At 39.4% G+C, this 16,610-nt stretch overlaps 1 protein-coding gene across 1 annotated transcript in view; it reads left to right on the top strand.

Moving 5' to 3' along the window:
* The window catches only part of MTPN (myotrophin), a 55,699-nt gene that overhangs the window by 26,657 nt on the left and 12,432 nt on the right, over nt 1–16,610 (top strand). The window contains exons 2-3 of the mRNA XM_048830290.2: nt 389–502; nt 1,562–1,645. Of these exons, the coding sequence (XP_048686247.1) occupies nt 389–502; nt 1,562–1,645 (198 nt within the window). The remainder of the gene's footprint in view (nt 1–388; nt 503–1,561; nt 1,646–16,610) is intronic.

Here is a 16,610-nt window from a genome sequence, read left to right as displayed (position 1 = left end):
AAGGCTGCACGGTTGGTTTAGAGGAAAATGGAATCGAGCTGCATGAAAATATGTTCAGAGGGAGGGGAGCAAAGGGAGATTGACTATCTTCAAAGAACAAACATTTATTGGATGACATATGTCTTAAAAATACTCAATACTTAACTTCCTAAGTAAGCAGTTGTTGTATTTGACATACAAATGTTGTTCAGTCACGAGAAGGGAGGTAGACTGCAAGCAATCTCTGGAATGTTGTCTACATCTGAAAAAGCAGAGGGACTCCAGTCTCTTGGTTTTTTTCTTAAGTGGTAACTTAATGTTTTCTGAGATGTTGGACCTTCTGTTCCTTTTTTTAAAGGATTTTGCATAAATAAGGAAATCTAACATGTTTTACTTTGTTTTTTATAAGGGTGAAGATGTCAACCGGACACTGGAAGGTGGGAGGAAACCTCTTCACTATGCAGCAGATTGTGGGCAGCTTGAGATTCTGGAATTTCTGCTATTAAAAGGAGCTGATATTAATGTATGTTTAGCAAATTGCAGGCAGACTTTGACTTACATTGTGTGCCTTGTGTAATTATTTGGGTTAGATGTGTAAAGAGCTTTTTGTGAAAGACTCATTGTGAAAGACTGAGGCAAATGTATCAAATGAAATATATCAATTTCATATAATAGATCTCTGAAATGTTTTAAGAACAAAACAGAGGCTTGAAGCTTAAACTGACATTTACATATACATTTTATAGCATGTAAATTACACACAATGCAGAAATCAAGTTCCATTTGCTAGTTTCCATTAAAAATACAGACTGTCTGGTCCGTGAAAACCAGGATTCAGCAGTCTCATCTGGCCTTTTTTAGAGTTTAAGGTATTGTGAAGTTGTTATACATTGCTATATTGGGAGAAGATTCTTGTTTAAACTTAAATTATGACAGAGTGGTGTCTGAGGCAAACTTTTATCTCCTATTCAGCCAGAGATTTGTGAGGACTACAACTAGCACCTGTAAACCATATACTTCAATAATTCTGCACACTTTAAAACCCCCGAACTTTAGAAAGTTGTTTGGAATTGACCGGTTAACTTACAAGTCTCTCTTCTTTGTTTCCTTGCGTTGGGGAGAGGTGGACACTTCCTTTTCGCTTGTGTTTTCTCTTCTGTTTTCCTTTTTGTTCTCTTATATCTTGCTGTGAACCTGTAGCTATTCTCTATAGTTTGGCATTAATATATCTCTAACTATTCCCCTTTCACCCCGGGGGGGGACCTAAATGGACTTTCCAGCAAGACAAATAAAACAAACTTGGTGTTTTGTTGCCAAGCTGTTGTGGAGATATGAGCCAAGAAAGTTTTCTAGAAAGTTATCAGTCTGCAACAGGAAAATCCTTTTAAAACAGTAACTTTGAAATTCCTGACTTTTCTTGTTTTTTCAGGAGGGTGGGCGCATTAAAAGATCAGCTTAGTTTTTTGTTAACTTTTCATTATAGTAAAAATCAATGTACATAAAGTAAAGGCTGAAATGTTACCTTTTTAAATACAAGTGTGAACTTGTGCTTCAATAATTGTCTTGGTTCCTGTCTTTACAGGCTCCAGATAAACATCATATCACACCACTTCTATCAGCAGTCTATGAGGGTCATGTCACTTGTGTGAAATTGCTTCTGTCAAAGGTGAGACTTAAATAAATGTTTACCCAATGCTTGCTCTTATAACTTGCTCATTGATGAAGTTCAGTACTCTGACTTTAACAGTAACAAGGTGGAACAAAAAGAAAAAGAGTACTTGTGGCACCTTAGAGACTAACCAATTTATTTGAGCATAAGCTTTTGTGAGCTAGAGCTCACTTCATTGGATGTATTCAGTGGAACAAGTGGGTTCAAAATAACTGAACAGGATAGTCAGTCATGTTATCAGACCAGAGGCTGGCACTTCATTATGCAGAAACCAATATTTGGTGCTGCTACTTACTTGCTGCACATGGGCTAAGGGAGCAGGTTAAAAAAAAAAGTGATTTTGTCTGCTCATTTTATGTAAGATTACCATTTGGTATTTCGTATTTTGGTAGATGCAACACTTGGTTGTTTTTTCAGAGTCCAGCATATTTGCTGGAAGGGTGACTAGGGAAAAGTCCTATTTAAAAATTTCCCTTTTCTCTAACTATCTTTTTAATCCTGAAATGTCTTTTGATCCCCCTACTCTTATTTGGGCACTGTTATCCAGAGCCCCACAGTCTGTATTGGTTGCAATAGAAATAGAAAATCTGTTTAGTCAGTAGAATTTAGTTATAATGAGAAGTGATTTTACTGAACCTTTAAGATCACTGTCAAAATGGAGTACAACTTTCTCAGTTGAATGACTTGCAGGAATAGATGTACTGTCAGGCTTAGCCTCTTTGCTGACATCGTACAGTTTCTGTAACTTCATTATTACAGAACTGATGTACTTTCAGAAACTATTAAATGCATAAATTAAGATTGCTCTAAATTTATTCCTGATACCAACTTAATGAATGAAATCTGAAATCAGTGCTATTATGATCTCCCCCTTCCTGGTGCATACCTTGTTCAACACTTGTTCAACCTTTTACCCCTTAGCTTCCTCTCAGGACACATGCCTGTAAAATATCAGGTGATCTTGGCTGCTTTTCCTAACTCTATTTGGAGGCCCTGCAGATCTCTTCAAAACCCCATCAGTTAATTCCACCTTCAACTTCTGGATTTGAAAAACCACCAAATTTGTAATTACTTTTATTAAACACAGTAGCTTTCACTAATCCTACTACTTACTCCACTAGGGAAAGCGTAATCTTATAAGAGCCCAGCAATGCTTCCTTTCCTGATCACAGTCCAGCTCCCTACCTCGTCTATGACCATCTTCTTCAGGAACCAACCGACAATCCTTCAAATTCAAAACCCGCAAAGTTCCAAACTGGCAGTCTGCGTGGAGCTTCCATTCAGGAGTCCAAGCTCCTGTGTTTTTGTGCACCCAGCTGCATATATTCTTTTTTGGTCTTTGTTCCACAACTTACCATGGTTTACAATTTTGCTTAATGCTTATCTGCAGCATCTCATTATACAATTTCTATTCTTTGGGGAATTTGCGCAGAATTCATGTCCCCCACGGATTTCTTTGCTTCCCTGCAGAAAAATGACTTTCTGACAGGGAAGCAAAGGAAAGCTGCAAGAACAGTTACGCACCACTCCCTAGCTGCGCAGGTACATCGTTTCAGGCACCCAGAGGAGCTGGCAGAGAGGTAAATCACCTCAGGGCTGGGGACACCCCACCCAGTGGCTCCTACCCCTGAGCCAGGATCATCTGCTAGTCCTGGCTGGGCTGGAGGCAGGGGAGGACGGGATTTCCTCTTCCCCTGCTAGAGTGGCTGTGTCAGACCCACCCCCAAAAACCTCCCCCAGCTGCAGGAATCTCCTGCTTCCTGCCTCCATCACTCCTCAGCTGTGGGGGTAGGGGTCACTGTATGGGGAGCTGCTCCCCCATCCACCCAGTCCCCATGCATCTGGACCTCCCATACCCAGACACCCCTGCCAAGCATCACCCCGTAAACCCAGAGCCCCCCAGCCCTCCATACCCACGCCCACCCCACTGAATCTCAACCCCTACAACTAGAGCATCTCTGCACCCATGTCTCCAGACCCCCACCCCTGCACCCAGACCATCCCCCCCTCATACCCCCACCGTGACAAGCCTCACCCCCATGCACCACCCTGAGCCCCCACATCTAGATCCCTACACCACTGACCCCCAAATAGCTGCACCATGGCAAGTATGATCACAGCTAATGGAATATGAATTCTAAAAGAATACATGAATATTAAGACTACACGTCTTTGGTTTTTATCACAGTAGTACTGCCAAGTTAATTTCCTTTTTAAACTTTTCTGATGTGGTGAAGTACTATAGCACTTCTCATACACAAGTTACGGAAATGCAGTCTCAATGAAATTACTATAAGGTGAGTGCACAACGAGTTGAAAAATGGTACTCAAAGTAGTTATCAATGGTTCGCTGTCAAACTGGGAGAGCAGATATATTGTGGTTCTGCAGGGGTCAGTCCTGGATCTGCTACTATTCAATATTTATATTAGACTTGGATGATGGAGTGGAGAGTATCCTTAAAAAAAAAAAATCTGCAGATGACACAAATCTGGGAGGGGTTGAAAGCACTTTGGAGGACAGGATTAGAATTCAAAACAAGCAAGACAAATTGGAGGATTAGTCTGAATTCAACAAGATGAAATTCATTAAAAACAAGTGCAGAGTATTATACTTAGGAAGAAAAAATCAAATACCCAACTACAAAACGGGGAATAACTAGCTAGGGGTGGTACTGCAAAAAGGGATGTGGTAGTTTATAGTCATTTGCAATTTGAGTAGTCAGTGTGATGTAGTTGTGAAAAAGGCTAGTGTTGTTCTGAAGTGTATTGACAGGAGTGTTGTATGTGAGACGCGGAAGGTAATTGTCCCACTCTCCTTGGCACTGGTAAGACCTCAACTGAAGTGTTGTGTCCAGTTCAGAGGAGAGCAACAAAAATAATAAAATTTCAAAAATCTGACCTATGAGAGAAAGTTAAAACCTGGTAATGTTTCCTTTTGAGAAAAAGGAGAATGAGGGGGGATCTGATAAGCCTTCAAATATATTAAGGGCTGCTATAAAGAGGATTGTGATTAGAGGACACGGAGATCAACCAAAGATAGGACAAGAAGTAATCAACTTAATCTTCAGCAAAGGTTAGATATTAGGAGAACTTTCTGACTAAAGGGTAGTTGGTCTCTGAAGTAGACTTCCAAAGTAGGTTGTGGAAGTCTCATCAGTGGGGATTTTTAAGAACAGGTTGGACAAAAACCTGTCGGGGGTGGTCTAGGTTTACTTGTCCAGCCTGAGCTGAGACAGGACCGTGATGACTTTTTGAGGTCCCTTCCAGCCTTGCATTATTGTGATTCTGGAAGGGGTGTGAGATTTTCCTTAATTAGCCAAAAGCTTCAGGTGCATTTTATCCAAGTTAAACATTGACCCTCGCTGTTATCCGAGTCAGGCTTTTTCATAAATATATCACTGTCCACCTGGTGGATGATACAGTTGTGACTATACATTTTGCATCCTGAAAGCAAATGTCAACCAATTCTTACACAGTAACAGATAAGCTGGATATGGCCATAATGCCGTTACAACCTTGTGTGTGTACCTCCAGATTAATTACAAATCTGCAGTACCAACTTTGTGTAAACAACAAGTTTACCGTGAAACTCATTCACCGAAGCTTACTGCGCTGTGTTTTGACAAACACAATGCAGACACTGGTTTTCATCAGCTATTGTTAGCTCATGACTTAAAAGAACTTCATATTTTATGACCAAATGTCTTAAGTAGTATGTTTTCCAATACACCGAATCCGCCTAAGATTTTTCTGATTCTTCGTGTGAAATGCTTACATTCTAATAAACAAGCCCAAGGCAACCAAGTAATTCAGGGAAAGAAGCATCAGTTTTCTAATTCTTCAGGCAGAGTTTAGTGTTGCCAATGTTTCCTCTTCCCTCAATTAGCTAATACCAATGGAAGCAATGGATTCAAATGTTGCATTTACTGGGACTCAGCTGAAGTTGAATTTTCTGACCAGATCAATTAAATGTCTGAGGCGGTGTTCTCTGTGATAAGACAGACCTGTTCAATGTATTAAACACCTTAGAACCCTCGTCCAAGTGACACATTGCCATGCTTTGTCTGTTCTGTGGTCTGAATTACTCATGCTCTTGAGGTGTAGTTACTTAAACTGTGAAACGATCTTAAAATGTAGGAAAGTCTGCATGTGACTAACTTAAAGCTAAATAATTTATATTTTGAAAAATGACTGGAGGAGGGAAGGCCATTTTACAGGCTATAGATCAAGCAGAGAATCAAGAATATATAGGAGTTGTGAAATGGGAGACTTCATAATGGGGTTTAGAGTGTGCAAAGCAGAGTTTCTAGCTTAATGATGGCTGGATCTGACACTGTGTGTTAAGTTTATTTTGAAACACTTCTAAAAGACTTCACATCAGAGCCCACAGAGGACTGACTGCTTAGCTTTTGTGTGTGGCTAAACAAGACCGTCACATTCATTACCAATCCAACTTTTATTTTGGTTGTGTAATATTTCCTCTTGCAAAAGAGATCCTTTGATATTGATTCTCCTGTGTCCCTACCATCAAATCTTTCAGGGTTGTGAGCTGGAGTTGTATTTAACTGCCTCTGCAAAAATAGTGAAGTAATGTTGCAGAAAGAAAGTAAGAGCTTAAATAATTCCAAATATAGTAAAGACGTGGATTTAGAGTTTGTAATTTTTATTTTTTTTCCAATGGGAGGGAATCCATTCTACCCTGTCTGAAGACCTGTATCATATATTCTGTCAAAGCTATAAGTGGCAAATAGGTCGCTATACAAACGGTGTTCAGAACCTGTTATTCTGTTGGAAACAGAAATAAGGTTAGCTTTTGAGATGGAGGGCCTCTTTTTCAGATGTCAGCTTGAACATAAGAGAACATTTTCACAAAAAATGAATTTTTGTCTGGTAATCCTATGTAATTAATGGATTCCTTTTCCTTGGGTGAGCTGAAGAAAGTTAGATCAAGACCTTTGAAGACACCAGGGGGTAGAATTGATGCTGTCCCAGATAACGCTAACGGGTGATGGTTCTTCCAGAATAGTATAAATGTCAGCTAGAAGACCAATAAACTTGTCGCAGACTGGTGAACAATAGTGACAGATTTGCCTACTGGGCCAATTCTCCATAAATTTAGTAATCCTGCTGCTACGAAAGATACTATTTTAGCTGCACCCCCCACTGTCTCAGCATGCTACATTTCAGTTACTGTTGCCTATTCAGGTTGAAAACTTCTCTTCTGTTGCTTGATTTTTGAATCCCAGCTGACTCAATCCCTAGAACTTGATATGCCCTACCCATTTCTCCACACACATTCAATATCAGCCCTATTGTCAAATACAAAATTGGAGGGGAGAGGATCAGAACTTAACTACCTTGTTAAATAATGTTTGTTTATTTTCAAGATGAGGACATTCTAAAACGTTAACTTATGCACTTCCTGACTTCTTTGCTCTGAGCTGTGCTACCTTAACTTTGCATAACTAACTAATATTTTTGCATTTAATAATGTGTCTAAGTGGATAGTTGATATAAGTAAAGAAACATAACGGTTTAGTGAAGTAAGAAGAATATAGGCCACTTTCATACCTGTGCCTGAATTGTGGTAATTAAAATAGAATAAGGAATCCAGTGAAGAATAACTAGGAAGTATCTAGTAAGTGAAAAGGTGCTGAAGCATGTGACCCATAAATGCCCCCATACCAATTTAATTTCCTACCACTTGCTGCAGTATGTGGTTACTCAAGATTTTATTTAAAACCAGAGGTTTTTACTGTGTCAGTACATTACTTTTTATATAAGATTCTGAGAAGGCCTTGGTTAGAGTACATTCTGTGCACCAAGAACTGCTCAAAGAGTGAGTGCAAAATGTATGCTACTATGAAAGTGTAGTTTATAAAGAAGAAAGTTAGGCTTAGTCAAGGTGACCTACAGTAATCGAAAGCTTTAAAAATTTTGGAGGAGAATGATTTAACCGGTGCAGGAAAACTGTTTGCTCTTACACAGAGCATAAAAACAGAGCTTTAAAGATTACTCTATTTGGCAGCAGTAAAAGCATATAGGCACAACTTATTCGCATAGGCTACTAAATGTATGGAAGAAGTTAAGGTCCATTGAAGCAAGAAGCTTTCAAGCTGTGATCCATCAAGATGAGATCGTAACTGCAAAAATGTTGACAGCCTCTTGAAATTGCAGAACAAAGAAAGTCTGGACCATTTGGTTTTTAATACTTCACAGTTAATCAAACTACAGTGTCGAAACGTTGGGAGACATCAAAAGAAACCTTGAGCCTTTCAAAGTTTGTAGTTAGTGTATGCAGGTAAGACCCAATTATATCAAATGCAGTGTTATCCAAAACTATCTTGGCCCTCATAATTGAGACTTCTGTAAAATTTGTACTGCAGCCTACATGTGTATACGTAACTCTGAAGTCTAATTGGGGTTTATCTGTAATATTTAGCTATGTATTGGAAATCTGAGCTTGTCTGTGGCATACACCGATGTAAAAATTCCTGTACATCATAGCTGACTGCTTCCGATACAGTCTTAATTAGAATTTTATTTGGCCTCTGTTAAAATAGGCTTTCTCCAAATTGTCCAGTTTGTGTTGGCTCTCTCACTAGCAGTCATTGTGGGTGGGTTTTTTTAACTCCTAAAATTAGGTGAATGCTTACTTAATTTTTGGATCTAGTCCCTTTTTAACATTTATAACATGGACATCTGTCCATTAATTCACCTTCTGGAGGCATCTGGCATTGATCGATAAAAAACAGGGAAACTAACTTGAGGCTGAATGTTTATCCTTCACCTGCCTTGTTAGAGTCAATAAGACACATATAAATAATTGTTTGGTATTGCCTGCAATACCTGGACACAAGGGGGAAGATGGAGCATTTTAAGTGAAATTTAATTTTTACCTCTGAATTTTCTACCTCTTGCTGTTTTTCAACCCAGCCCTTTAAAACTTTCATGCATTTGTTTTAATGAAAATATTATGTGAGGTACAATTTCTTTAGTGAGTAATATAATGAGAGTCTACATTTTAAACTTCTCCTGATTAGACGTGGTGTACCCTTTTAAAGCTGTCACGTATCTTGGCAAAACTCAGTATAACCTCTGGAGGGACAAAATAGATAAGAATATCTACAGAAGTTGTAAATCAGAATTGCGTTGTGCTGCTGCGTGTGAAATTTACATAGCAACTGTCCAGTATTATCTGCTCTTATTGTTAGATGTACAAAATATTACAATAAGCTGAATGTAAATAGGGTTAACAAATGTGCAAGACAACATAACTAAAATACTAGTTACTGCAAAAAACACTTTTTTAAAACAGCTTACCTCATTCACTATGCTAATGATGTAGCTCTTGGCTCACTTCATATACTCTAGGTGGCAATGGCAATATAATAGTGTACCAAGTTTTAAAGATGGCTAACCCAGATTAAAAATTTCTAACTATTGGACATTTACCTACCTACAGGCAGCCACTGCTGGCTCTGCTTTGTCCTCTCTTCCAGTTAAATAAGGGGCTCCATTTCTTTGCCTCTCATCTGCTGCAGGAGAATCATTTTCCTGGCCCTCCCTAAAATTCTATGGCCAGCACTGGTCCTGTGATCAGAAATCAGATATATTGCACTTTTTGAATAGGCAGAAGTCTGCTTGCTATGCCTATAACTGAATGCTACATGGTTGTAACATGGTTTCTGATTCCAGATTGAATAGAGCAAATTGCTGACTTAAACTGTACTCTGGTCCCGTTTCAGTCATGGAAAACATTTAAAATATATATATATATATATATATATATATATATATATATATTTCCAAAAGAGCATCTTGATTTAAATAAGGTATCTTACTGAATTGCTCCTACGAAGGATGAAGGAGTAAATACCCAAGAGGAAACTAAAATCTTACCCTGAAAAAAGTCTGTAAAATCAGTGACATAAGAGTTTTTAATGTTAAATGTTTTTGTTTTTTAGTAGTGAAAGTTCTCCCTCAGTCAGTGATGAACCTAAATCCTAAAGCATCTGGGAACCTGACTGAACCGTAAAACTCAAACTCAATATGATGGGGACATAAGTGATCAGTTCATGAATGTTTTTTTTGTTTTTTTCTTTTTTTTTTCTGGGCAGGTGAAGAGAGGAGGAAGGAAAGTTTATTTAAAACTTTAATTGCTTTTAACTTAATGTTCTGTAGGATTCTCTTTTTTAAAACTAGACAGTTAACCACTCAATAAGTAATACCTATTCCTTATATGAGACCATGTCCACTAGAAGGCAACAGTGTGTAGAGCTGTAGCCCGCAGACTAGATTTTTAGTTTGTTTTATAGGCCCATAGATAAAATAATTGTACTATCACTTGCTGAGGAGACTGACTTCCTAATAATAATAATAAAATTGGAGGTAGTGCTGACAGCTGAAACCATAGTACTACATCCCAGAAAATACTATAACTGTCATAACCATGCCTATCTGCAAGTCTTATCTTAAGAAGCAGTGTTTTATGGAGTGACTGGTGGCAAATCCACAGGAAAAGATTGTGGCTAAGTTTCCATTAAAAGCAGAATTTTCTGCTTTCTAAAATCCATCTCCACCCCCTCTCACGTTCCATTCCACCCCACCCCCCACAAAATCTGCCCACAAAGCTGTGTAAGTCAAGAGCTAGGATAGAATTTATGGGGAAAATTCCAAGTAATTTAAACAGCCTTTTGTGAGATGAAAGCACATTTTAAGTGGTTTTTTAATAGCTGGAAACTTTTTTGTGAGATCCTAGAGATAAAAATGACAATTGAGAGAAGACTTCATTTGACTAGTTTAGAGGAGATATAGTACATGGTACTGTAAAGGTCAATAATTCATGTCCTTTGGAACACCCATGGATCACTGGCAGTCCCTACTCAGCTGAACTGGTAGCTTCATTCACAACTTTGGCACAGCTCCCTGCCTGCTTCAAACCTACCAGTGTACATAGGTACAGAAAGGGGTGCTGGTCTTGAAACTCTTGACAGGAGAATAGTTAACAGTTCAGCTGCCCAAGTTAACAGACTTTCTGTAATTCAGTTAAGTCCCTGTCTGATGTACCAGAGTTGGTTCAGCTGACTGGAGGAAGTGGTTGGAGGAAGGAGGGGAGGGGACAGATGCATAAGCAGTATTGGAGGTTACAGTCAAGGGGACCCTTTTGTAGTGTTCCTGGAACTCAGCTCTCTTAGCCCCGAGTCTTCAGTAACCTCCCTGCTGCAACTCGAGGTGGAGATTCTAAGCAAGATTAGAAGGCAATCATCCTCATCAAATTTGAGATGTGAAGGGCAATGGACCTTCTGAGGCCCTTATCAGAATTCCATAGAGCCCTGCAAATCCACGGATATCTGTGAAGGGCTCTATCCATTTAGACGCTACAAAATCACTAGAGCCTTTTGGATTCTTTTTTTTTTTAACATTAAAGCAAAGTAAATGTCTTCTCCCTTAGATTACATATTTAATTATTTACGTTAGGTGTTGAATACCCATATTCAGGAAAGATACAAAGAACATAGAGCATTGAGTGCATACATCCTTAACGCTACGTCGTTTCTTTTTAGAATCTGTTCATATTCATAAAGTTTAAGCCATCTCTGGGATTCTGTGTTGGCCCTGGTAAGAATGGAAAAGCAATTTTGCAGCATTTGGTTGGCCTTGGAGAGTAACCATCAGTAATCTAGATGCTTGAAATTTCAGTGAACTTATATCTTTATAGACTTGAAATGCTCAGCGGAATTTCAAGTGGGGGCTAAGAACTTTCTGGGAGCAAAAATATGAAATTGGCAGTTAGTCAAGTATGCCACTTTTAATGCTGCTGCAGTTGCTGCTTCTTACTCCTGAGGGCATTCTGCGCCAAAAAAAAATAAAAATTATGTGCACAATCTTTTAAAATTCTGCTAATTTTGTGTGTCAAATATCGAGGCTCCATCATGGCACTGGGGAGCACGGGCTACTGGCTGCACAGAGGTAGGAGATTACTGTGCAGTTCCCCCTGGGACACGGACTCAACAGTGAGGTTGCACCCAACCCTGACACAGCACAAGGACTGGGCCTGCCCCAGAAACACCCCAGGGCCCTCCCCTCCATGACAGGTGCACCAGGTGTGGACAGGCAGGATCAGCAAGGCAGGATCCAAGTGTGGAGGGGCTTAGTGTTGAGGGATCCAGGTGTGGGTTGAGGGGGTTCTGTGTGGGACAGTCTGGGTGTGGGCAGCTCAATGGGGATCCAGGTACAGGGGGGATTCTGGATGCACAAGGGCTTGTTGGGGGGAGGGGATTCTGGGGGGTCTGAGTGTGGGTGGGTGAGGCTTGGCGGGAGGGTCTGGGGGGGTCTGGATGCACGGGGGTTGGGTGAATGGGGGAGCAGCACCCTGTACTAGGATCCCTCCCCTTGCAGCTGAGGGGCTATGGGCGCAGGAAGCTGGGTAGAGGGGGAGTTTGCAGAGCTTCCTTCAGCTGGGGGTGAAATCTGGGGGTGGGTCTGACCTGGCCCCAGATGCTATGCAAGGGAAGAGGAAATCCTGTCCTCCCCAGTCTAGCCAGGACTAGCAGCTGAGCCTGGCGCAGGGTAAGAGTCACCATCCAGATCTTCCCTAGTCCCGCCTCCTGCCCCACAGTGATTTACCTCTTTCCCCGCTACCCTGAGCCCCTAAAACATACTGCTGGGGAGGGTCACATGACCACTCTTGTGGCTTCTCTTTGCTTCCCTGTCAGAAAGTCATTTTTATGGGGAGAAACAAAGAAATCTGCAGGGGACATAAATTCTGCACATATGCAGTGGCGCAGAATTCCCCCAGGAGTAACTTCTGATCAGTTCTTTACCAGTACTGACATTGGTTACGAGGGAGCATTCTCTTTCAGGCTTTGATCTACTAATGTAGTTGCACTGAAGTTCCTGGGGGCATGAAAATATAGAACAAAATTTACTATAATAGTTTTGTACTTACCTTTTTAGAAGTGCAAAAATGTTTTTCATGTGTTATGGAAGCATGGCCTTTTGGTTAAGGTATTTGAACTTTTGGTTTAATACATCAATATATCTTAAGATGGTGATATTCTACAAGTACAAGCATTTTCATGTGATATGAAAGTCAAATGTAATCAATAATTAAGTAATAAGTAATCTATCCAAGAGGCAAAACATTTACATTTCTTTAATGTGCAAAATAAAATACAAAAGAACCTACTGATATTTAGCATGAGATTTGTGAGTGATTCAGTATAAATCTGATAAGACTCTCGCATAAGGCTTATGGCACTGAGATACTTGTCTCCTGAAGTGCATGGTTTCTGTTCCCTTTCTGCATGGTTTCCCTAAGCCACATGCTTCTGCAAAAGTTAGGGGTGTCTGTTTCTCATAGTCGTAGCCCTTTAGAACTCCTGCATCAGTGGAAACACTCGACTGTGTTTCCTTTCAGACTTTTTTCTCAAAAAAGTAGAAATTGATTTGCTAGGTTTGATTTATTACTTGCAGCAAAGTGAGGTGTATTTGGAAAATTTTGAGATTGCAGGTGATAGTGTTCTCAGGCATTGCTGTCTCACTAATCATAGTGATTGGCTGCAGTCTATTACAGGCATGATTTTGACAGATTGGGTTCATTAAATGTTTTCACATCAGTTGTCTTTTTGTGATGGTTCAGGCCTGTCTGATATCACCTAAAACACAAGCACTGATAAACCATCAGGAAGTTGCCAAGCTGAACCTAAGGGACAAAAGTAACATTTTCTGTGGGATTAGTGGTAGATAGGGCCAAGAACCCTTCCGAATTGTGTTAACCCTAAAACCTTTAAGGGTCAAAACTCACTAACTCTTGTTTAGTGTTTCTAGCCCCTCTGTTTGCAACTAGTTATGCAATTTGAAAACAGATTTAAGTGGCAAGAATTAGACTTTGTGGTGGGGGACATTTAAATATATGCAAACTCCTTTCTGTCCATTACAAGAGTAAAAGATAGTTTGAGGGAGAATGCCAGTTTCTCCGATACAAAACCAAAATGGTGGGTTACCAAAATCACTCCTTTTATTTCTTTAAAATACTGGTTATTTCCCATCAAAACTCTCATAGCTAGCAAAGCATAGCTGGCTAGGAAATACTAATCAGAATAGTAGATACAAATCCCACTGTTTTATGCCAGGCTCCTGAGAATGTTCTAAATTAGTATTTTGATTTGAAAAAGTTGTATCTAAGGGAAAAATAGAACTGTATTTGCCTATTTTAACAAAAGGCAATTGTGGTCTTATACTGTCCAATACCTAAACAATGGATAGTAATATAACTGATGTGAAGTTTTAAAGTAGGAGTGTGAAATGTTGACATTCTGAGGTGCAGAGCACACTTTGGGGGTCAACATACTTGGGTTCCCGCAATGAATTAGCACTTTGTCATACCCATTTAGAAGGAAAATTGGGCTGCTGAAGTAATCCTCTTCTTTTGTGGCAAAGCAAGACCTTTCTGCCAGAGCATGCACCTAACATTAACTGTGAGACTGCATTTTCAAATGAGTTTGAGACATGACCTGAGATATAATTTTAAAAATAACCTTCCGAGCAGTGATACTCAAACCTCAGTGGCTCAGGAGCAAAAATAGCTATCAGTGTTACGCAAAAGAGCCACAGTAGTGTGAATTCATTGTTTAATTTACTATAGTACTATATTTAAACAGTATGATGGGAAACATTTAGTGATTATTTTCATATAGAATATAAAGTAATACTAAAATACTTGGTCAGTCATTTTGCTGTGAGAATAATTATATATTCTCACAGCAAAATGATAAAATAATACCAGGTCAACTACAGTCAGTTAATAACATAGTAAAAGCATCCTAATTGGTTGTTAATTAAATCAGTGTTTTAATATTATGAGCTACAAAGAGCCACAGGAGACACATTAAAGAGCCACTTGAGGCTCACGAGCCTCAGCCTGGGTATCACTACAACAGAGGGTAATTTTTTTTTGTACTTCGCCTTTGCCAAGACGTGTGCGGTAAATTCTCAAGATTTGCATATAAATAAAGTTACACTAGTCGTGACATGCACACTTACGAACTCCCTGGCAAGGAAGTTTGGTCTCCCTAATGCTGTTTCTGACTACTTCGACCTATATTTAACAAAAAACCTCTTGTTTTTGGAGGCATAAAAGTTGGCTAATAGCCAATAGGTTTACTTGTCAAAGCTTAGTTTCAAATCCTTGTTGGGTCTCAACTGAAAATTAGTCTGGCCTTTTCCTTCTATGTGGGCATGTGGCTGAATCCCAGTTTCTCAAAGATCTTTCTACTCCAAAAAGTCTTAGGGCTCAAATAATGACAGCTTTGTAAGGTTGAAGTGCCTTGGCAATAATGTATGGATAAGCCTTACACAGTTTCTTGAGTTAATCTTGGTTCAGACCATCACCGAAAATCCCTTACTTGTGAGCCCTAAACTTGCCCACATGTGGTGTGGTTTTTTTTAAAGCCCTGTTTCTTCAATTGCATGGAATTAGGGTTATACTGAAATACTGTAAATCACCCATGTAATTTCTGTTGAATGCAGAAAGATATTTGATGCAGAAGTAATGTGTGAGTTCAGATCGGAAAATTAAAGGAAAAAATGGACTAAACTGTAGCTCACGAAAGCTTATGCTCAAATTGGTTAGTCTCTAAGGTGCCACTAGTACTCCTTTTCTTTTTGCGAATACAGACTAACACGGCTGCTACTCTGAAACCTAAAACTATACTGCAGTTGTTTGGGGAATCAGAACTTGGGCAAAAAATTGAGAAAAAACAGGGCAGTTTTGTGTTTGTTTTGATTTTTTTTTAAATCAATGGGGAATTAGGAAGCACAATCTGTTAAATGTTTCAGACCTCTGAGCTACTAAAATACAATTAGGGATTGTGGTAGGCACAGTATACGTGTCATGAAAACACTGTACCTTCCCCAAAAAAGTCTAAGGATGAAATGAGACAGGATTAAATACAGAAAATTCCTCAAGACTTGTTAGACAGTACCTGTTTTTTCTTCCCCACTCCACTTAATCTAACCAGAGGAAAAGATAATTTGTCTGAGGGATTATAACAGCTTCTTCTGAGATTTTAAGTGGTTGATTTTCTTCAGTGCTACTCCATTATTTAACCAGAAGGTGAGGAAGTATCCTCAGACCTTGGGAGTTCCAGCAGATCACGTTTGATGCATTTCATGTAATCTGTCTTGAGACTCCGTACCAAAGTGAGTCTCATGGGGCAACATGTTCTGTTGCTGCCAAGTTAAATCTTTTTTTTAATAGAACTGCCATTTAGATTATTACTTAAAAAAAAAAAATCTTTTTCTCAACAATGTATATTTTTAAAATTAAGGGACATACTTTAAATCTAATGGCTTTTCATAGAGTTCTTAAAGAATTCACAGGTCTGTAATTGTTCTAGATGACTACTAAGGTTACAAAGCAGTTAATAAATGCCAAACAATATTAGTGCTCTAAATAAAAGTTTCCTTCACAGTTAATAAATCACTCTCTGCACTCCAACACAGAGAGAGTGTGGAAGGAGTATAGCTTTGCAAGTCTGCCTTTCAGCTTGTGGACAGCTCCAGTAGGTAACTCTTGTAGCATCACAGAACACAGCATTGCCCAGATCCCTTTGTCTTTTACGTTCCTGGTATTTACATGTGATTTAGACATGAAAGAAGCCTTGGTAAGAATAACCATTAACATAAGAACGGCCATACTGGGTCAAACCAGAGGTCCATGTAGTCCAGTATCCTGTCTTCTGACAGTGGCCAGTGCCAGGTGCCCCAGAGGGAATGAACAGAACAGGTATTCCCAGCTCATTCCCAGCTTCTGGTAAACAGAGGCTAGGGTCACCATTCTTGCCCATCCTGGCTAATAACCATTGATAGACCTATCCTCCATGAATTTATCTAGTTCTTTTTTAACCCAGTTATGGTCTTGGCCTTCACAATATCCTCTGGCAAGGAGTTCCACAGA

Source organism: Caretta caretta, chromosome 1 (assembly GCF_965140235.1).
Source record: "Caretta caretta isolate rCarCar2 chromosome 1, rCarCar1.hap1, whole genome shotgun sequence".
Lineage (NCBI taxonomy): Eukaryota > Metazoa > Chordata > Testudines > Cheloniidae > Caretta > Caretta caretta.
The sequence above is the reverse complement of the archived record's forward strand: the minus strand, read 5'-3'. Positions and strand labels throughout refer to the sequence as shown.